The following is a 22,330-nucleotide window of genomic DNA, read 5'->3' on the forward strand; positions in this document are numbered from 1 at the left end:
CATCTATGAAAAAGATTGTCTCATTTGCAAACTGAGGAAGCTTGTCTTTAGCACTACCCTGTGTAGCTAAAGTCGAAAGCCTTCAAGAAGCCCCCCTCAGCTGCCTTAGTTGTGAGTTTAGCCAATGCTTCCATCTGACAAATAAATAGGAGCAGTGAAAGAGGATCCCCCTGCTGGATCTCTTTAGAACTTTTGAAGAAACCCATGGGGTTTCCATTCAGGGGCACTCAAAATGTGGGTGTGGAAATACATACCTTCATCCAATTTTGCCATTTCTTCCCAAAATTCATCCTTTCTAGAACATAATCCGGTTATGCCATTTCTCTTCAAACCTTGAGTAGTTTAAGGTTTTCAATGCATGTTCTATTGTAAGAGCCACTTGGGTTGATTGAGAGAGTGGATTTAAGTTGATTAAACAAGGGAATCACTTACACTTGGAAACACTGGATGCAGGTCTAGCCGAGGTCCGACTGTTGATGGAGATCTCGGTGTCTGTGTAAGTGCCCCTGGTGGGGCAGTTGCACCTGTCCCCACATGGACTCTCCAACGACGTATGCTTATGAATGGGACGTCAATGGCATCTCCATCTGCTTGTGGAGGAGTTGCTTTACTCATTAGTGCAATGAAGGTTGATCTGATATGCTCTATTTTTATCACTGGCATGGACCTCTATTAATTGCTCTGACATTCTACCGTTAAATATATGCAGACCGAAGGTATTCCTGTAAGTCCATACAGCGTAAGGAAGGCACTTGAAAATACCTCGGTTTCTGTAGGTGGTCTGCCAGAAGATAAATTATCTACTGGACATGGGCTTATGCAAGTTGACAAGTAAGTTCTTCTATTGTTGTCCATAATTCCCTTTAACTGCAAAGATAGGCCAACTTGATTGAACTCTCTTGACTTTGACATGTATTTGATGGCAGAGCACTTGAATATATTAAACAATGTAGGCATCTACCCTGTGTTTGTTATCGGATAAAGATTAACCAAACCGGGAAATCAAGTATGCTTTCATTATCTGTATCTTTCCTTTCTATCACTTGGATGTCCATGGATATTGCAGAATTTTTCTAAGTTGTAGGTGAACATGCTGTCACACTAATAATAAGTAATTATTTTACCGATGTCAGGCTGATAATAAATAATTTTTCAATGTGAAGCCCAGACAATTTCTAGTGTAGAAACTGAGAGAGAAATGCCACCCACAAGCAAGCATAGTAGGGCTACAGTAGTTGCAAAGTTGAACACACAACAATTGCAGAAACTAGGAATGACAGTCCAAAAATGAATTGCTGGATTGCAAGGTTTCATTCAGTTCATATAGACCCTTTTACAACAACAGTATTAATGACACTTACATGGGATGATGTACAGGCTGCAGCACTTAATTATGAAGAAGCACAAGCCAAATCTAGAAGGAACATGAAAGTGAAGAATTCTCGTGCTTGAATTTAGCTGTTTTCTTGTTTTGATGATATCCTAGGTTGTTTCTCAGTCAATTAATGGTTTCTAGTGGATTATTATTGCTAGGAATAGTCTTACAGGGTATATACATATTAGATAAAGTTATTTTGGGTTTTCCTTACTATTTTGGGATAGGGGTGTTTTTGTAATTTCAGGGTTTTATTGGATCTGGATGACGACCTAAAACACAGCGTTATTATTGGCCACATCTCAAGAGGGATGTTGGGAGGTTTATACAAGGTTGCTATGTTTGCCAGACAGCTAAGGGGCATACCCAAAACACAGGGTTGTACATGCCATTGCCTAATCCGGAGGGTCCTTGGGAGGATCTTTCCATGGACTTTGTGGTTGGGTTGCCTAGAACTCAGAGGCAACATGATATAGTGTTTGTAGTAGTGGATCACTTCTCGAAGATGGCTCATTTTATTCCTTACAGGAAGACAGCTGATGCAACACAAGTAGCCAACCTATTCTTTAGAGAAGTGGTTGGACTACAAGGCATTCCAAAGTCTATTACCTCAGATTGTGACAGAAAGTTCCTTAGCCACTTTTGGAGAACTTTATGGCGATGATTTGACTCTGAGCTACAATTTAACAGAACTTATCATCCTCAAACCGATGGGCAGACAGAGGTTGTGAATAGGACTTTTGGTTATATGGTACACGATCTATCTAGTGAGAAGTCTAAACAATGGGATTTAGCTCTTATATAAACAGAATTTGCTTATAATAACATGGTGAACAGGTCTACTGACAAATCTCCACTTGAGGTTGTGTTTGGACACACTCCTAGACATACTTTAGCCTTGGTGCTACTTCCAACATTGCTAGGATATAGTGTCACAGCGAAGCACTTTGCTGACAAGATCATATCTATTCATGAGGAAGTAAACAAACACCTAGAAGAGGCCAATACCAAGTATAAGGAAGCAGCTGATCAGCATAGCGACCAAAATTTTTTCAAGAATGGGATGAAGTAATGGTGTTTCCAAGGAAGGACTGGTTCCCTACAAGGCAATACAACAAGTTGCAGCCAAAGAAGATTGGACCCTACAAGATCGTGGCGAAGATTAATAACAATGCCTATGTTGTAGACCTTCCTACTTCCATGAATATATTTTGAACTTTCAATGTTGCTGATATCTTTGAGTACCATCCACCCATCTCCAAACTAGACTCGAGGGCGGGTCCTCTTCAAGTGGAGGGAACTGATGTAGAGGCTGCAACACTTAATTATGAAGAAGCAGGAGACAAATCTAGAAGGAACAAGAAAGTGAAGAATTCTCGTGCTTGAATTTAGTTGTTTTCTTGTTTTGATGATATCCTAGTTGTTTCTCAATCAGTTAATGATTTCTAGTGGATTATTATTGTTAGGTCTTACAGGGTATATAGCTATTAGATAAGGTTAGTTTGGGTTTTCCTTACTATTTTGGGACATGGGTATTTTTGTAATTTCAGGATTTTATTGGATGCCGACCTAAATAGAATCCCTATATAAGAACATTATTAACTGCTGTTCAAAGAATAAAGAGGAGGATATTCAATTACTTCAAGCTTAAGAAAGCTGTTTATTTTCTTTCTTCACTCATTTTCCTCATTCTCTTGAATTTCTCAAACAGTTGGGTGATTTTTCCCAACATTTCTCAATATTATAAATAATCCAACATTTCCCAAAGGACTATTTGACTAAGACAATTAACAAAACATTAACTATTTAATGCAACCACAACTTACAAGACATAGGACTACTAAATGTATTCTCAACTACTAACTAAACATAAATATGATATTAATGACAACTTTGACTCCAGCAATGAATCTTCTAATGGACCTAACAACTTGGAAGCCCAAATCACCAAGTAGCCCAAGGTCCACAAAGCTGGTCCAGAACTCCTCTAAGTCTCCAAATTCAGGTTTAGAACTTGAATTGCATAAGCTGCCATTTGGCCCATCTTGATCGCCATCAGCTCCGAAAGGAGCCATATTTCCTTAATAATTATCCATAAATTTCATAAGAAAAGTATAAACATCATTTAAAGTGTAGAAAATCAACATATTCATGAGAAGAAAAATAAGGAAGAAAAGAAAATTAAAAAAATATGGGGCCTGAACCCCTATTTTTGTTATAGGAAAATAAAAATTGAAAAGGTGGAAGAAAGAAGAAGTAGATTTGGTGATTAAGCCCTAACAAATAAAAATAATAAAAGAAAAATACAGCAGTTAGCAGTGTCTTATCGGTTCAAGTTTTGAAGTCTTTGAGGGTTCAATACATCAGTTAGCAATGTCTGTGTTGATTAAGCCCTAACAAATAAAAAAATAATAAAAAGAAAATAGTATATAAACACACAAAATGAATATTTTAGTTTAATAATGTCTATTTTATAATTATAATCTAACAAATATTACAATATAAAAGTTTTTTATGACATGATATAAAAAACTACTTGGCAAGAGCCTCCAAGGGTGCCTTGTTGCCTAGGCATCATCTTGACAACTATGGGTACTTTTAATGGGCAAAATCAAGATAAACTTTGAGGGTTGCTCTTTGGGCAACTCAGTGTCATCGGGGAGGGGGGGAGTTTGTTTTTATAGCTTTCCTTGGAACTTTTGTCTTAAGATATTTAGGGTCAATCAGGCAAAGAAACTTCTAAAGCGCAGAACTACCAATAAAAAAACTTCAAAGTGCAGATCTCTCTTTCTCTCTCTCTCTCTCCTCTAGGTTAGTAATTGGTTGGTTGTTGACAAATTCTCAAGGACCTTGGATCCTAAGGCACCAGATTAAAGAATCAAAGGCTTGGGCTTCAAGCTTGAGCACCTTGTTCGGTTGGGTATCTAGAAAGACCAATTAATTACATTGCGGTTGCTTTTAGCTAGGAAGACGGTTGGAAGATATACTCTTGCGTCGGGGGTACTAGGTCTGAGGCGTTAGCCAACAGGTTAGTGTTCTGAACTTCTCTGATTGTGTTGGACTATGGGTCAGCATATGCTCATTGTAGTGCACCCTACTCTTGAATCACCGTCAAGAGTTGGGTCCCTTATATCTTTTTAACACTTTTATTAGTAAGATATCTTTGACTGCTGTAACTGATAAAAAAATGTTGGGTCCCTTATATCTGAGTTTGTTTTTGTTTTTCCTGGATTATTGCCCTTTTGTATACAACTTGTATACCTTTCTCCTTTTTATTTTTATGCAGTGTATCACTACAGATAAAAAGAAGAAGAAAATTTGTTACTCATCATCAATTAATGATGATGCTTTTTTAGATTCAAAATATTGAGTTTATGTTGACTGTCAGAAATATGAAGCTAATGTGATAAATCCATGATGTCTTACTGATCGCAGCCCCAACGTCACGAGGCATTTACCTAAGGGATGCTAGTACTTGCCAACAAACTACTGAGGTGAGATCTTGAATGGGTTCAGTGGATTATGCTTCCTTCATTTAACCTTCATATATCCATCATGTGCCCTTTATATAAGATGGATATTCCATTGTTAACTGCAGCTTTTCTTCTTTTCTTCCTGCCTCCAATTTATTAGAAACTAAGACTATAACTTTTTGGCTTAACAGTGGACTGTGGAAATTAAGCCGGAGTTCCATGATGATGCAAGTAACTTAGAACAATTGGTTCCTTTTGAGGAATGTATAGCATTGCATAGTAGTGAAAATACAGTTGTTCGGACTCCTGAGTATCTGCTGCTTACACATAATGGCCGTACCTTCAAGTTAGTTTGCCCAATCCTATTTCTTGTTTTTCCTAAACAAGTCTTTATATGCTTTCTGTACACAGTTGCACTTTATGGGGCATGACTTTAGGCTATTACATGGTTCTTCTATTTCCTTTATAGCCATATGCAGAAATTGGTATGGTGATTGCTTGAGTTGATCCTTGTATAAGCATATCAATTCGGTCAATAGGTGCAATTGGCTTGAGTACATTCTAGGAATTTCATATAAAACGGAAATATGTAACATCATTTTGAGAGAGGATACGAGTGTTCTATGCTGCTATAAAACCTTTGTAGAAGTGTTATGCTGATACTTTGAGCAAAGAAACTTTTACCTTTTCTATGCAGCTAGTGACTAGAGTCAAATGCAGTCTGAAACTTTGGTGCTGGACAATGTATTATACAAGTTTCTCCATATATGAAACATAGATTGTGTATTTCTCTCAGTCTTGAGCATTTATTGAATTGTTTTTGGTTTCTTTTATTTATGCCACTCAGCCACTGGCGGCGAATGGGAGTTGGGGCAGAGGCTGGGTTACAAGGGGTTGAAGGTGGGGTGAATGATTGGTTCTAATTGGCTGGACCCTTGGAGGTTGTGATGCGTTTTTTTGAACATCTTGTTCTGGTTGACTCTAATGTCAACTAATTCTTTTTCTAATGGGCACTGCTAATTGTGACCCAGACCGTATAGCTTACCACATGGTGAACCTGGCCCCATTATCAGATGGGGCCCACTTAAGAGAGGGTCTACACTAAAAAGCAGAATGATCAGATGCCTTTAGACAATCTGATTGATGAACTATTTTCTGAATCTCCAAACTATTTTCCTCGAACTTCTTAGAGTCTCCAACTATTTGCTTAAAAGAGACACATTTTAGATAGAATCCATGTTGATGAGTGTTTGGCAAAAGTTTTAGTGCCGGTTGCCAACCTGACTAACCCTCCTTAATTTGGGCTTGGGACCAGCAGTGTAAGACAAGCTCACAGTGGTAGAGTTTAGAGACAAGCTCACTTCCAGATGTACTTTTTTATATTAATAAATTTTGTTTCTTATTGATTACCAAAAAAAATGACTAAATATTTTCAGGAGGACATCCCATGGTGCATGTTGTAGAGATACTATGGGCTGACTTGGTTGAAAGCACATTTTTATCTTCTATCTTATGTACATTATCATTTATTTCTTTCTTGTATACATAGTCTTTTCTTTTTCATTTTAGAGATGGGTACAATTGTCCTTATGTACTCTTTTGATATGTAATATAATTCCTTTGTTCAGATTCTCTTGTCCTTTTAAAATTGAATCTGACAGTTGTTTGCTGATGACATCCTTTTAATTGATGAAACTAATGGAGGATTAAATGCAAAATTAAGCTTATGGACAAATGTCTTATAAACAGGAGTTTTTAAAGTAAGTAGGAATAAAACAGAATATAATGCGTTCAAATTTAAAAACAATAGGAGTGCAAATTAGGGCACACTTAGGATGGAGACCAAGAGATAACTCAATGTGACCTTTTTTGGTACCTCGGTTAGATAATTCATAACAAGGGAGAGAATGAGGAGGATGTTGCCCTTAGAATTATAGTAGGATAGAATCAGAAATGTGTATGCTGATGGATGAGCGGAAAACTATAAACATTGGATCAGAAATGAATTCATTCATAGCAACTTAGGAGTAGCTCCAATAGGTGATAAAATGAGAGAAAGTAGAATAGATGGTTTGGACATTTGCATAGAAGACATCAGCAACACCTATAATAAGAAGTGGTTTGATACAAGTTGAAGGGGCTAAAAGGGCAAGGGGCAGACCAAAAAGGACTTGGGTGGAAATAGTAAGATTTTAAGAAATGATTTAAGAACCAATAATTTCACAATAGATATGTCATTAAACAGAATGGACTGGTGAAACACGATTCATGTAGCAGATCCCATATAGATAGGATTGGATGGTGATGAAACACATTCTAGGTAGGAATTTAGGTTGATTTTTGGTCCACTCGATGATTAAGTTAGGATCCTGATGCAAGTGGTTACAAGAACATTCCCGTCAAATCTCAAAGAAAGAAATTTAAGAAAAGACATATGATGGCAGAATTGCAGAATGCAGTTTTGACCAGAATAAGTGACTGTTTGTCCAGTCCAAGCTTGGTCAACTTGGTTGTAATTTGGCCAAAGTACACTTATAATGCTTTTTAACTCAATAAGATATATGAAAGTGGCCCAACTGAATGCTTCAAGGATGACTTATTTTTGTGTTTTGCAGGTCATGGTCAAAGTCATAGTCAACATGTTTGGCCCATGTTGGATTAGTGACTAGAGAGTTAAAAATTCTTCCTTGTATAAATAAAAAATTTCTGTTTTTATTTCTGTTTGAATACAAGTAGGAAGTTGCTGTTTTTGTTTCTATTTGGTCTATTAAAGAGTGTCAACAGGTCTTGTAAAGACTAAAAGGCAGCTCTTCTGTTATTATTATTCTTGTTATTATTATTATTATTATTATTATTATTATTATTTCTGCCAAGCGTTTATTTTTTTTTGTGAGGTATATTTATTGTTCTTATTATCTTTCATTCAGTTAATGCTTATTGTTTGGTGTATTGGGATTTCTGTCAACAGTTCTATTGGTTTGATCTTCTTTCTTCTAATCTTAGTTTATCCTCTTGGTGTTCCTTTTATTAGAAGTTATTTTGTTACAAATAGTAATTATTAAAAATGACAAGTCACTGTTTTTCTACAAACCGTAATTATGATTACTATAAGCAGTAATGATGAGAATTATTAGAAATAGTAAATCCAAGATTTACTGAAAATAGTGATCATGTGCTATTGACTATCATTCTTGAATTGCCTCGTTTTTAAGGATTTTTGTAGGCTTTTCAAGCATTTTTTTTTGTCTAGAAAAAAGTTCTACACATTTCTTCTAAAAAATAAAGAAAAATCAGAGATCACGATTTCTGCTTAACTGGTACATTTTTGTGCAAATCTAATGTGGTTCTCTGGACTTTTAGAATTTCTTATATGTTTTTCTTGATTCAAAAATTCAAGTTCTGTTGGATTGTATGAAGAATTGAGTTGGTGCCTCCTGTTTTCCTCTTCTATTTTTGCACCAATTGGGAGTTACACTATTACATCTTGATTGTAGGTCAAGGTTATCTGTTTTAGGCCATTTTGGTGATTGAGGATCATTCATTCAAGTTTTTATAAAAAAACCATTCATTCAAGTTATTTTGTCTCATTTTGAGTGGCATCAAGAAGAGTTTGAATGTGTTTTTGCTGTAGGTTTCTATTGGCTTGATGAGGAAAGATGGTGAAATTTCAGATCTGATCTCTAGATTAACAGGGGGAGAGGTTGTTTGGCAGTCAGATGTTTGGTGAATTGTCCAAATTGTTTCCAGCGTGAAGATTTGTTGTGCCTAGGGTTGCAAGTCGGTTTACCCGATTTGAGGAATTTCATTTACTTTAGGCTGGGGGTTCAGGCCCATTGAAAATTTAACAAACTCCCAAGTCCCAACCAACCTGACCCAACTTGCACCCTTAATTGTGCCTTATGCGTGTTTGATGAATGAAACACTCAACAGAGAGTATCTTAAGTGTTGGTCTAACAGTACCAGGCACTCATGTCTCTCTCATTTGAGAGTGACAATTTATATTTTTTTGATAGTAAGAAATAAATACGTTAAAAAGAAAGAGGATACAATCAGGGGAATAGATTTCACCCCAAAACACTACATCAAGAGAAATCCCAACATCAATGTAACAGAATACCAAGAATACCAATTACGAAGTTCTAAAGTCAGCCACAATTTCTCAAAATCAAATCTGCTAAAGCAAAACTCAGAATGAACAAGGGTCCAATCAACAAGTGTAGACCTGATATCCAATACTAACTTGACATCATCTAAAACCTTGTCTTCAAAAATTCACTTGTGTTGTTCTCTCTAAATACCCAAAGACCGCAAAAGTAACGATGCTCTAGAAAATTTAGCGCTGTTGTTGCCTTCCAGTTTTGGCCACTTAGGGAAAAGAAAGAGAGACCACATACTCTGCAACCCTACATTGAATGAATAGATGGCATGTGTCTTCCTCATGCTCCTTGCACTTGACACACCTATTTGGAATCTAAGAACCTTTCTGATGTTACAATTACCTATATGTTTTCTCCTCAATTGAGGCTCATACATAACCTAAGGTCCGTTTGGTTCAAGGTCAGGATCGGAATTGGAATCAGAATCACCTATTCCCAATGTGTTTGGTTCATATAGGAATTGGAGTCAGATTACGATTGTTGCTATTTGGTTCAACTAGAGAGAGGGGGGGAGGGGGAAGAAAGGAGAGGGGAGGAAGAAGAGGGATCTGCTAATACTGACCACCAATGGAATTTGCAGCGGCGACAGTGACAGAGGGGAGGAAGAAAAACGAAGAAGATAGGAGAGATGGAGAAAGAATGATCGGCTGGCGACCGGTCTTACCTCACCGGAGATGGTGGTCATCAGTAGCTACCTTGGATGGTGGGTGGTTTAAAGACTTGGGATTGAGTAGGGTACTGGAACGAGTGGTTTTCTTTTCCTCAAAAAAGGAGGCTGGAATGGGAATCACATTCCCGCACCGGGGGGGGGGGGGGATGGCCATTCTTGCATATATGCAGGAAACCTGTTCTGCCAAGAATTAGAATGGGGCTTCCATTCAGATCAACCAAATGACAGGAAAGGAAATGGGCCATTCCGATTCCGATACCTGGTGCCTATTCCTGCAAACCAAATGGACTCTAAATTTTTTCTGAACAGAGAAGTTCTATTAAAGCAGTGAGGTGGGAACATGCCACAATGATATTCAATGAAGCCCTTTCATGCATGGGGAAGAAATCCGAAATTCCATACAGGCCTTGGAAACTCTGTGGATATGGAAGAACCCTGATATAAAGATCTCCTTACAACATCCCTAGGTAGCTTTTCAGAAAATTGGTGTATTTCATTTTTCAAAGTCCAGTGGGGCAAATGGTTCAGCGTCAAGGTGAAGATCTTGACTCTCTGATAGTTGTTTTGGAATCCAACATCAAATTGATTACATATCCCTATGGAAAAGAAAATGACTGCTTAAGGCCAAATGGGAAGTTATATCCACTGTGGTCGAGTTTCCCTAACTAATTTATGAACTTGTAAAGTTCATATCAATCTTGATGACCCTGAGTTGCCAAGGAAGTATAGTATCTATGAAAGTGTAATGGAATTGGAAATACTTCATAACGAACTTTAGACAATATGTTTATTTTTTAAACAACACATGACACATGCTTTTCTCTGATAGCTGCATATGTGTTTGTTAAATTTCATATTATTAGACAGCTGACCAGAATTGTGCAACTTGGTTCTATTTAGGTTGGGTTAAGGAAAACCATGGCCCTGCTGATCAAAAGAAAGAAAAAGGTAAACCATTGGCCCTACAATCACAACTCCAGCCTTGACCAAACCATTCCTCAACTTTATGTGGTTAACACAATCCATTCAAATATATGTGTTGAGAAAGTTTAGGCAAGGGTGTTTTTAGTCTTTACCTCTTCTCTTTGTACTCTTTTTGTATTTGGGTGCCCAAGTAGGGGCCTCTTTGTAATTTCTTGAACAGTAACAACAACACGACACTTGACACATTCCTCTTCTTCTTCTCCTTTATCTCTTTCTTTTTCTTTCTTTCTTTCTTTCTCATACAAACCCTAGATTTACAACATTAGTTTCCAACTTGATATTAGAGTGGGTAAAGGCACTTGAGAATACTTTTCTTGCTGACTCTCTTTCACGAGAAGAACTGCTGACATCAGACCGCTGTCGGATGACGACAGCAGTCTGTACAGGTGTCGGAAACAATACATGAATCATATATGGTTTGATTCGTCCTGATTTTAGCATATATTTGGTATGACTCTTTTCTTTGTTTGAAGCTTCTATGATTTTCAGTAGGTTTTTCAAGCAGAAAATCACAAAAAATCAGATCTGATGTCGAACCTTATACACTTTGTTTAATCAGTTTTTTTGCTACAAAACCTAGACCATTCAGGTCGTTTTTTACCTTGGGAGCAACTGGAAGTGGTCCCGTATTCTTCTAAGCCCTAGAAATTTTTTGGGAGATTTTCTTCTCCCTCTATTTTGGTGCCAACTTAGTTTTTTGGCCTTTTTTGTCTCTTAGCCATGTGGTGGCCTAGTTTCTTGGGTCCTTAGCTGTGGTTAAGTATTTAGGGCCCCTTTTGGTTGACGCAGAGGTGTTTTGATAGATTATGGAATCATCTAAGGATGTATAGATGGTTTCCAGTGTGTTCCCTGGAAGTGCAAACATTTCTAGTGGTATTATGATAACTACTGTTAAACTTGATAGAATCAACTTTTTAGGGTGGTCCCAATTTGCTAAACTTACCATCACTGGGAGAGGTAAATTGGGATTCATCACAAGAAAGGAGGTGAAGCCAAATCTGGAAGATCCGAAATATGCAAAGTGGGAACAGGGTAACTCTCTTGTAATGTCATGGTTGATTTGCTCGGTGCAGCCTCATATTGCCCGAAACTACATGTTTCTTCCAACGACCAAAGATATTTGGGATAGAGTTGTTGCCACTTATTTTCAAGTTAAAAATACTACTAGAGTGTACCAGCTTTGGAGGGAAGCTTGCAGTATGCGTCAGGGGGAGAGATCTGTGGCTATGTATTTCTTTTCTCTATAGTCTATCTAGGAGGAAGTGGATCACCTGAAGACTCTTGTATGGAAGGACCCTAAAGATGGTGAGCAATATCGAAAGTACATAGAGGAGAATAGAGTCTTTGATTTCTTGGCTGGCTTGAGTCCAGAGTTTGATTTTACTAGGCAACATATTCTTAGTGCTGGCATTGTCACTCTTGCTTTTGCATACTCCCTTGTACAAGGGGAAGAGAGTAGAAGGATAGCCATGGTGCAACCTCCTATGATTGATCACTCTGCCTTTTTGTCATCTTGATCCAAGCAAAATACTAGTAAGCACCCTATTATTGAGAAGGTTGAGGATGTGGTTTGTGATTATTGCAAGAAGCCAAGACATACTATGGAAAAGTGTTGGAAGCTCAATCCTCACTTAAAACTAGAAAAATACAAAATTGGGAGGAATGGAAATGCTCACTTGGTTACATTTGGTAATGATGCTCAACCTTCTGATGTTCTTGACTCCTTTGATGTAATAGACAAACTTAGGAATATACTATTGCAGTTGGAAAAGGGTGGTAAATCCTCATCATCTAGTTTTGGACTTAGTAATCCATCTAGTTCATATGCCAAGACAGGTACTGCACTTGCTTATTCCACATCTTTTAGTCATTGGATTGTAGACTCCGGGGTTAATGCCCATATGACTGGTATGCCTTCACATTTGACTTCTTATAAGTTAACCCCAGGGAAGGGCAAGATTACTTTTGCTGGTAGATCTTAGACCCCTATTTCGGGTCAGGGTGAAGTCAAACTCACTCATAACCTTTCTCTTGAATCGGTTCTTCATGTGCCCTAGTTATATAAAAGTTTGTTGTCTATTAGTTCTCTTACAAAATCCCATTAATTGACCAGTGACCTTTTTTCCTACCCATTGTGTTTTTTAGGACCTGAGCATGGGGAAGAAGATTCGAAGTAGGCATGAAGCTAATGGAGTCTACCTCTTTGATGGACCTTAGAGTATGGATTATCGAGCCAGATTGAGTCTTATTCAAATGAGAAAATGAGTCTTTTGAAATTATGGCATTGTCGTCTTGGCCATATGTCTTTCAATTCTGTAAAGCTTTTGTTTCCAAGCTTATTTGACTCAGTGTCAAAGTTGAACTTTGAATTTGAAGGTTGACATCTATCAAAACAATGTAGAATCACATATTTTGCGAGTAGTAAGAGAAGTAATGCTTTTCATAATTTCATTTGATTCATACTGATGTTTGGGGCCCGTATGCTATCCCTTGCATGGGTGGGTATAAATACTTCATCCTCTTCATTGATGACTATAGTCAATATGCATGGCTCTACTTGATGAAAGGCCGAGATGAAGTTCCTATGGTGGTTCAAAACTTCATGAATATGATAGAGATACAGTTTGAGAAAAGTGTTAAGATAATAAGATCTGACAATGCCAAGGAATACTTTGAACATTCTTAATAGTGTGGCTGACTAGAAATAAGAGGAAGAGAAAAGAAGAGAAGAAGAAGAGAGAAGGGAGAAGAGAAGAGAAGAGATTGGCAATGGAACCGTGCTGACGGCGCCACCTTCTATTAGTATATATAGGGCGACTAAAATAAAAGGGGAAAAGACCCTTGTGCCCCTCTGTAAGTGAAGTACAATAATAAAAAAAATAAACAAAGACATTAATCAACCAAACAGACCCTACCAAGACAAGACTAAAAGACAAGAAATAAAATAAACTATTTCAACACTCCCCCTCAAGTTGGAGCATAGATGTCAATCATGCTCAACTTGTCACACAAACCATTATGCCGCACATGATGAAGACCCTTGGTGAAGATGTCTACAAGTTGTTCTTCTGAGCTAACATATGGAGTGCATACTTCTCTATTCACAAGTTTCTCTCTAATAAAATGCTTGTCTACTTCAATGTGTTTCGTCATATCATGGAGGAATGGATTAGCTACAATGTTGATAGCAACTTTATTATCGCAATAGAGTGACATAGGGTTACTAACTGCAAAACCCAGTTCATCTAACATGTTTCTTATCCACATGATTTCAGCAACCCCATGAGACATGGCTCTGTATTCTGCTTCATCACTGGATCTAGCCACCACACTTTGCTTCTTATTTCTCCATGTGACCAAATTTCCTCCTACAAAGGCACAATACCCACTGGTAGACTTTCGGTCATCAACTGCCCCTGCCCAATCATCATCAATATATACTTCCACCTTTAAATGTCCATGTTTTTGGAACAACAAACCAGCTTCAGGAAACTTCTTGAGGTATCTAAGGACCTCTCTGCACCTTCAAAGTGAGTTGTCCTAGGATTGTGCATGAACTGGCTAAGGACACCCACTGCATAAGCAATATTTGGCCTAGTCATAGACAAATACAAGAGTCTCCCTACAAGTCTCTGAAACTTTTTCATATCTTTCACGAACTCCCCCTGATTGTCTCCCAGCTGATGGTTAGGTTCAATTGGTTTCACCCCTAGCTTGCCAGTATCTTTTAGTAGGTCCAATACATATTTCCGTTGAGAAATAAAGATGCCCTTTTCAGAGCGGGAAACTTCAATTCCAAGGAAATAACGTAAGGGTCCTAGATCTTTCACCTCAAATTGAGTGGCTAAGAATTTTTTTAGTTTTTGTATTTCAGTCTCCCAATCTCCTGTGATCACTATGTCATCCACATACACAATTAAAGCTGCAACTTTCCCTTCACCTCTCTTCACAAACAGTGTGTGGTCTGACTGGCATTGTTTGAACCCCATCTGTTGAACTGCTAAGTGTAACTTACTAAACCAAGCTCGAGGTGATTGTTTCAACCCATATAAAGATTTTTTTTAACCTGCACACTTTCTGCTCATTGCCTTTGGCACAAAAACCTGGAGGTTGGGTCATGTACACTTCTTCTAAGTCACCATTCAAGAAGGCATTTTTAATGTTCAATTGGTGAAGTTCCCAGTCAAAGTTTGCTGCCAACGAAAGAAGAATCCTGATAGAGTTCATCTTGGCTACTGGGGCAAATGTCTCTGCATAGTCCACTCCATATACCTGTGTAAAACCTTTTGCCACTGGTCTGGCCTTGTACCTTTCGACAGTTCCATCGGCCTTGTTTTTCACTGTGAACACCCACTTGCAACCCACTGGTTCCTTCCCTTTAGGAAGATCCATCAACTCCCAAGTGCCATTTTTGTGTAATGCATCAATTTTTCCTTCATTGCATATGTCCATTCAGGTTTGGATAAAGCTTTTGCCACATTCTTAGGAATCAGGATACTATCAACAGAAGAGAGGAATGCACGATATGAAGGTGAAATATGGTCATAGGACACAAAGTGAGAGATGGGATGATTAGTGGTACAGGATCTAACACCCTTTCTCTTAGCAATAGGAACATCAAGATCATTAATGACATGGGAATCAACATTGAGAGGTGCAAGCATATCAATAGGAACAAGTGTACTTGGCTGATGAGAAGGATCTACTTCTGGTGAATCCGATGATGTTGGTTACATAGTGTTAGGTTCCACAACTCTTGAACTTTGCTGGCTTTTGTGGCGATGGAGAAAGACACAGAATGGAGGAGGATCAGGTAGAGGAGGTAGTTGAGCCTGGATGTGTTTCTCCTTAACCCTACTCTCCCCCTGAGGAGAAATTGATTAGAAAGGTTGATTCTCAAAGAAGGATACATCAACGGAGGCATAGTACTTACGAGAGGTGGGATCATAGCAACGATACCCTTTTTGAGATAAAGGGTAACCAAGGAAAACTCAAGGATTAGCATGAGGATCAAGTTTACCCCGAGTAGGGGACAAGTTATGAACAAAGCAACGACACCCAAAAACACGAATTGGAATGGGAGACAACGGAGCTGTGGGAAACAAAAGCTGATGTGGGGCCTTAAACTCTAGTAACCGAGATGACATACGGTTGATAATGTACGTGGCACACAGAACAACATCCATCCAAAAATGTTTCGGAACATTCATATGGAGTAACAATCCACGAGCTACTTCGAGAAGGTTCCGGTTTTTTCTTTCAGCAACACCGTTTTGTTGGGGTGTTCGAGCACAAGAGCTTCGTTGAATAGATCCACTCGAAGCAAAGAATTCCGTGAGATCACTATGGAAGTATTCTTTTGCATTCTTTGACTGGAAAATATGAATTTCAGTTTGAAACTGGGTAAACCCAAGTATAGCTAGAGTAATCATCAATTAAAGTAATGAAGTACTTATAGTTAGCCTCAGTAGGTTGAGTAACAGGGCCCCAAACATTAGAATAGACAATATGAAACGGAAATTCAGATCTTTTATTTCTTAAAGGAAAAGAGTTTCTACAATGCTTACTCAATTGACACGTCTGACACTGCAACTGACTCACTGACAAGGAGTTAAACAACTTGGGAAACATAACTTTTAATGACTCAAAAGAAATATGACCAAGACGACTGTGTCATAAACAGGCTTGACTCTCACAAGACGAACTCAAGGACTCTGTAGCCGCAATACCAGCTTTATTCTCCAACACGTAGATACCATCTACCATGCTTCCTCTACCAATTGTCTTCCTCGATGCCAAATCCTGAAACACACATGAAGACAGAAAGAAGGTAACTGAACAGTTCAAAGAGTGAGTTATACTACTAATGGAAAGTAAATTTATAGGCAATTTAGGAACATGCAACATATTAGAGAGGGTAATGCCGAGTGGGAGAGATATGGTTCCGTGGCTGGCTGTGGTGGAGAATGAACCATCGGCTTGTCTCACCTTATCTCTCCCAGAGAGAAGGTTGTATGCCTGAAATAAATTTGACTTACCGGTCATGTGGTTCTAGGCTCCATAGTCAATTACCCAAGGAGAATCAGATGTATGAGATGACACATAGAGAGCAGTGGCAGTGTTACCTGATGTAGACGCAAAGGAGGTAGAAGGGGTAGGTCCAGAATCCATCTGGCGAAGAGTCCTACCATTTAACTCCAAATGGTCACGAAAGGAGTTGATAATCTCTTCCTTAGGGTCAGAACTGGGACTAGTCTCTAGAGATGCCATATTAGCTGAGTTATACCTTTTTTGATTTTGCTGAGTTGGTTTCTTACCCTGATCAGATGTTGACTTCTTACCCAAATCCTGTGCCCATTTAGGTTTTCCATGGAGATCCCAAGATGTGTCTCTGGTGTGTCTTGTTTTCTGCCAATGAGTGCACCAAAGTTTACTTTTGTCATCTTCTCTCTTCTGTGAATCACCCTTCTTAAAGGAACCTCCGGCATTAGTATCTATACTTCCCCGAACAACTAGGGCAACTGGTTCACCCTCTGCACAATTCATCACACTTCTTCTACTCTCCTCTGATTGGACTAAGGCATAAACGTCCTAAACTGATGGCAAGTCTTTACTTCCCAAAATCTGTACTCTCATGGATATGAAGGGTTCAACCCCAAGAGAAAAGCAAATACACGTTGATGAGAGACAAGTGACTTGTATGCCTTTGCATCTTCATCACACTTCCAATTTACATTCTGATAGTGATCCAGTTCTTTCCAGATCGATGTCAGATCTGAATAGTACACAGAGAGACTCCTCTCCCCCTCCTTGCAAGTAGAGGACTCAACTTGCAGTTGGTATATCTTGGCATAGTGCCTTTGCTCTGAATAAGTAGACTTCACTTGTTCCCAGCTGTTTCAGCCCACATGAATGTCTTTCTTACTTTTGGCAATATGGAAACCAAGAGCCATGACATAACCATACTATTTTCTTGGTTCCATCTATCATATTCAGCGCTTCCACCCTTCAGTTCCTTCACTTTCCCATTAATGTATCCTATTTTCCCCCTAGCTGTAATGTAGAGTTTTATTCCCCTAGACCACTCAAGGTAGTTTAGTCCATTGAAGGGGATTACAGCCATGGGAAAACTCATATCCATTCCCCCATTCAGTCCATTATGGTTTCCTGAAACCCCCAAAGTAGCAGAATTCTCAGATGACATGGTCAAAACAGACAATCAGTCCCAAACACTGGACTTAGGATCCCTCCTTACTCCAAAAAATAAAATTGCTCTAGACACGTACTCAGTTCACACCCACACATTTGGGTTTGAAATCAGTCTGAGAACAAACAATACCAATTTCAGGACAAAAAAGGCAAGATTCGACAGATTTCAGACTTGTACGGTTTAACAGTCTCAACCTACCAGCCTTCCAGAATGTCTAAGAACATTCATCAGCAGGAGATATCCTTAACACTTTCAATCAAGCCAAAAAATTGAGATAATAGGTCATCCTTGACCTACAGTCACTTTTAACACAGGAACAGGATCACACGATCCAAAAAAAAAACAAGAGGTATAAACCTCACAAAGGTCTGACAACATTCAGCAGCCTAGATTCATTTGGTTTTTTCATTTGGTCCATGACAAAGGAGGGTAAGGAAGAGAAAAAAGGACTGTACCAGTCGTAGATCTGTTTTCTTCAGTCCGGATTCAGATCTCTGTTCCACCCAGATTCAGCAAGTTGGAAAAGGAAGCCTGTTCAATCTGTTCTCTCAGTCAGTATTCCCACTCTGATACCATCTTGACAGTGTGGCCGACTAGAAATAAGAGGAAGAGAAGAGAAGAGAAGAAGAGAGAAGGGAGAGGAGAAGAGAAGAGATTGGCAATGGAATCGTGTTGGCGGTGCCAACTTCTATTAGTATATATAGGGCGACTAAAATAAAAGGGGAAAATACCCTTGTGCCCCTCTGTAAGTGAAGTACAATAATCAGAAAAATAAAAAGACATTAATCAACCAAACAGACCCTACCAAGACAAGACTAAAAGACAAGAAATAAAATAAACTATTCCAACAAACATGGGGTAGCTGAAAGGAAGAATAGGCTTGTGGTTGAAGTTTCTCGAGGTTTTTTGTTCCAGACTCGTGTTCCCACCCGTTTGTGGGGTGATGCTGTTGAGACAACTATGTATCTCATCAATAGACTTCATTCAAGGACCCTTAATCTTTAGTCCCCTCATCAACTTCTCTTTCTTGGTGAACCTCTTTTCAATCTCCCCCTTTAAAATCTTTGGTTGCGTTTGTTTTGTTATGATATGAGTCCTTCCCAGTGTAAATTTGATCCTAAGTCAGTTAAATGTGTCTTCCTTGGTTACTCTCCTGTCCAAAAAGGCTATAGATGCTTTGATGCTTTCTCTCTGGCAAGAGATATGTCTCTAAGGATATTACCTTTTTGGAGTCCTCTTTTTTCCAGTCATCCCGTCCTCTTCAGGGGGAGAATGCAAGTGAAGATTGAACTCTCTTCTGCCTTCATGTCCCTGTCTCTTTTGTTCCTCCTCCTTGTAACGATGGTATTCCTTCTCCTCCTCCTCTTCCTCCTGTGTATCGGCTTCGATCCTGGCAGTAGTTTTGCATCAACCACAGTAAGAGGGTGGCTCTTGAAGTAGAAGCCTATCACATTCTGATCTCCCAGACTCAGGTAATCTTGAACCTCTTGATAATTCTATTATTGATCTTGACCTTGATCTTCCTATTGACATTTGAAAAGGGAAGAGGACATGTAGCAAGTATCCTATTACTAACTATGTGCCTTATGATGCTCTCTCACCTTTCTATTGTGCCTATATTTCTGCCATCTCTTATGTTTCCATCCCTCGTAGTGTTACAGAGGCAATGCAGTCCCCTCATTGGAAGGAAGCTATGAACCAAGAGGTGGAGGTCCTAACAAAGAACTAGACTTGGGAGGTTGTTCTTTGTCCTAAGGATATGACTCCTGTTGGTTGTAAGTGGGTCTACACTGTTAAGCACAAGGCAGATGGCTCAATTGAGAGGTACAAAGCTCGGCTTGTAGCCAAAGGATACACACAAACTTATGGCATTGATTATCTGGAAACCTTTGCTGTTCATTATTCTTGGCCTTTATATCAAATGGATGTGAAGAATGCCTTCCTCAATGGGGACTTACAAGAGGAAGTGTATATGGACTTACCACCTGGGGTGAGCTTTCCTAACAGTGAAGGAAAAGTTTGTCGCTTGAAGAAGTCCTTGTATGGGCTTAAGCAATCTCCTAGAACTTGGTTTGACAAGTTCAAAAATGCTATCTTAAAGATTTGGTTTTCTCAATCTCAGGTAGACCACACTTTATTCATTAGAAGAGTTGATGGAAGAGTAACAATGTTGATAGTATATGCTGATGACATTGTTGTGACAGGTGATGATATCACAGGTATCTCCCAGTTAAAGTCCTTCCTTGCTTCCGAAATTTAGATTAAGGACCTTGGTGATCTCCAATGCTTTCTTGGCATTGAAGTTGTAAGATCTAAGAAGGGAATTTTTCTGTCACAAAGGAAATGTGTACTTGACTTGCTTAATGATATTGGGAAATTAGGATGTAAACCTGTAGAAACTCCAATTGATCCCAACCACAAATTGAGTGTTACTGAAGGAGAAGCTCTTCCAGATAGAGGGGTATATTAGAGATTGGTGGGCCACCTTCTGTATCTCTGTTTGATTAGACCTAACATATCTATTATGATTCAGCTTGCCTTTGAGTTCTGTTAGTCTGATAACAACCAAGAAGAGAGAAGAAGAAAGAAGAAAGAAGAAAGAAAGAGAGAGAGAAAGGAGGAGAAAAGGAGAGAAGAAAAGTCTGGTTCGAATAAGGGAAAAAATCACCTCTCCCATTCGGCCGGACATGTTTTATATTACTAACATAATGGAAAAAGACACATGTGCCTTTACTTAAGTGAGGGACACTAGTTCTAATATAATATTATAGATCAACAACCTCAATATAAGTATAAAAATAGAAATACCCCTACACTAACAGTCCCCCTCAAGCTGATGAGTATATATCATATAATCCTAGCTTGTTACATATGTAGTCCACTCTTCCCTGACTCAACCTTTTTGTAAATAAGTCTTCCCATTGGTTCCCTGTGTTAACATATGCAGTGTCTATCACTCCATTCAGCAACTTCTCTCTCACAAAGTGACAGTCAACCTATATGTGCTTGGTTCTTTCATGAAGCACCGGATTAGAAGAAATATGAACTGCAGCCTGATTGTCACAATAGAGCTTCATTGGAGTGTTAATATTGTATCCTATCTCTTGTAGAAGGTTCCTTAGCCACACTAATTCACAAGCAATATGTGCTATAGCTCTATATTCTGCCTCTACACTGCTTCTCGCCACGATTGTCTACTTCTTACTTTTCCATGTCACTAGATTACCCCCAAGAAAAGTGCAATAGCTTGTGGTCTCCTATCAGACATAGAACCGGCCCAGTCAGCATCAGTATACTCTTCTATTTCAAGTTTTCCACCACTTTTGTATATCAAACCATGACCAGGGGCCCCTTTTAAATACTTCACAATTCTTAGAACCACATCCCAATGAGGAACTAGAGGTTTCTGCATGAACTGACTTACCACATTAACCGCAAACGAAATATTTGGCCGAGTAATGGTTAGGTAGTTCAGTTTACCTACAAGTCGCCGATATCTTCCAAGGTCTTCAAACACTTCACCCAAATCACTGCTCAGCCTAGTATTTGTTGCCATAGGTGTTTCAGTTGGTTTAGCACCTAACAAATTTGTTTCCTCTAGCAAATCAAGCACATATTTCCTCTAACACAAATTAATACCATGCTTAGACCTCATCGAGCAAATCACCATGCAAAAAAGCATTCTTGATATCAAGCTGATAGAGGGGCCAATCATACATAGCAGCAAGAGAGATCACAACACGAACCGAACCTATCTTAGCAACTGGGGAGAAGGTCTCTGTGTAGTCAATACCATAGGTTTGGAGTACCCTTTTGCAACCAATCGAGCTTTCAGGCGCTCAACACTACCATCAGGTAAATACTTAACAGTATAAACCCACTTACAACCGACAGCCTTCTTCCTAGGAGGAAGAGTGGTGAGGTCCCAAGTATGATTATGAATTAGAGCTGAGAGTTCTTCTTCCATTGCACGACACCACCTTAGAGAGGCAAGGGCTTCCTAGACATCCTTAGGGACAACAATTGAGGATAACAAAGAGATAAACTGGTGATGGAAAGCGGAAAGGTGAGTGAGTGAAACATAATTAGAAATAGGATGAAGGGTACAAGTGCGTTTACCTTTCCGCAAGGCAATGGGAAGATCAAGATCAGATACTGGGTTTGGGGCAGGTGCGGAGACAACTGCTGAATCTGTCGATGTTGATGGAGCTGGAGGAGTAGCAGTCGGTACATGTGGGTGATGTGTATACACTTGATGGATATGTGGCCGTTCAACAGGTGGTGGCACTGGAGGCAAGGACTTGGTCACGATTGGAACAAGGGGAATAGAATCGACAACTGGAAGTGGAAGAGGGGGAGGTGATGAGAGGAAGAAGCATCACCGGACTCCAAGAAAAACGGAGTAGACTCAAAGAAGGTAACATCAACACACACAATGGAACGTCGAGAACTAGGATGATA

The 22,330-nt window shown here is 39.0% G+C and overlaps 1 protein-coding gene across 2 annotated transcripts in view; it reads left to right on the forward strand.

Moving 5' to 3' along the window:
* TPP2 (tripeptidyl peptidase ii) overlaps positions 1 to 22,330 on the forward strand; it is a 125,479-nt gene that overhangs the window by 40,638 nt on the left and 62,511 nt on the right. For both annotated transcript variants that reach the window (XM_010257090.3, XM_088895601.1), the window contains exons 12-16: positions 454 to 628; positions 710 to 831; positions 927 to 1,006; positions 4,811 to 4,869; positions 5,040 to 5,194. In XM_010257090.3, the coding sequence (XP_010255392.1) occupies positions 454 to 628; positions 710 to 831; positions 927 to 1,006; positions 4,811 to 4,869; positions 5,040 to 5,194 (591 nt within the window). The remainder of the gene's footprint in view (positions 1 to 453; positions 629 to 709; positions 832 to 926; positions 1,007 to 4,810; positions 4,870 to 5,039; positions 5,195 to 22,330) is intronic.

This window comes from Nelumbo nucifera, chromosome 1 (genome assembly GCF_055504915.1).
Source record: "Nelumbo nucifera cultivar China Antique chromosome 1, China Antique-T2T, whole genome shotgun sequence".
In the NCBI taxonomy this organism is placed as follows: domain Eukaryota; kingdom Viridiplantae; phylum Streptophyta; class Magnoliopsida; order Proteales; family Nelumbonaceae; genus Nelumbo; species Nelumbo nucifera.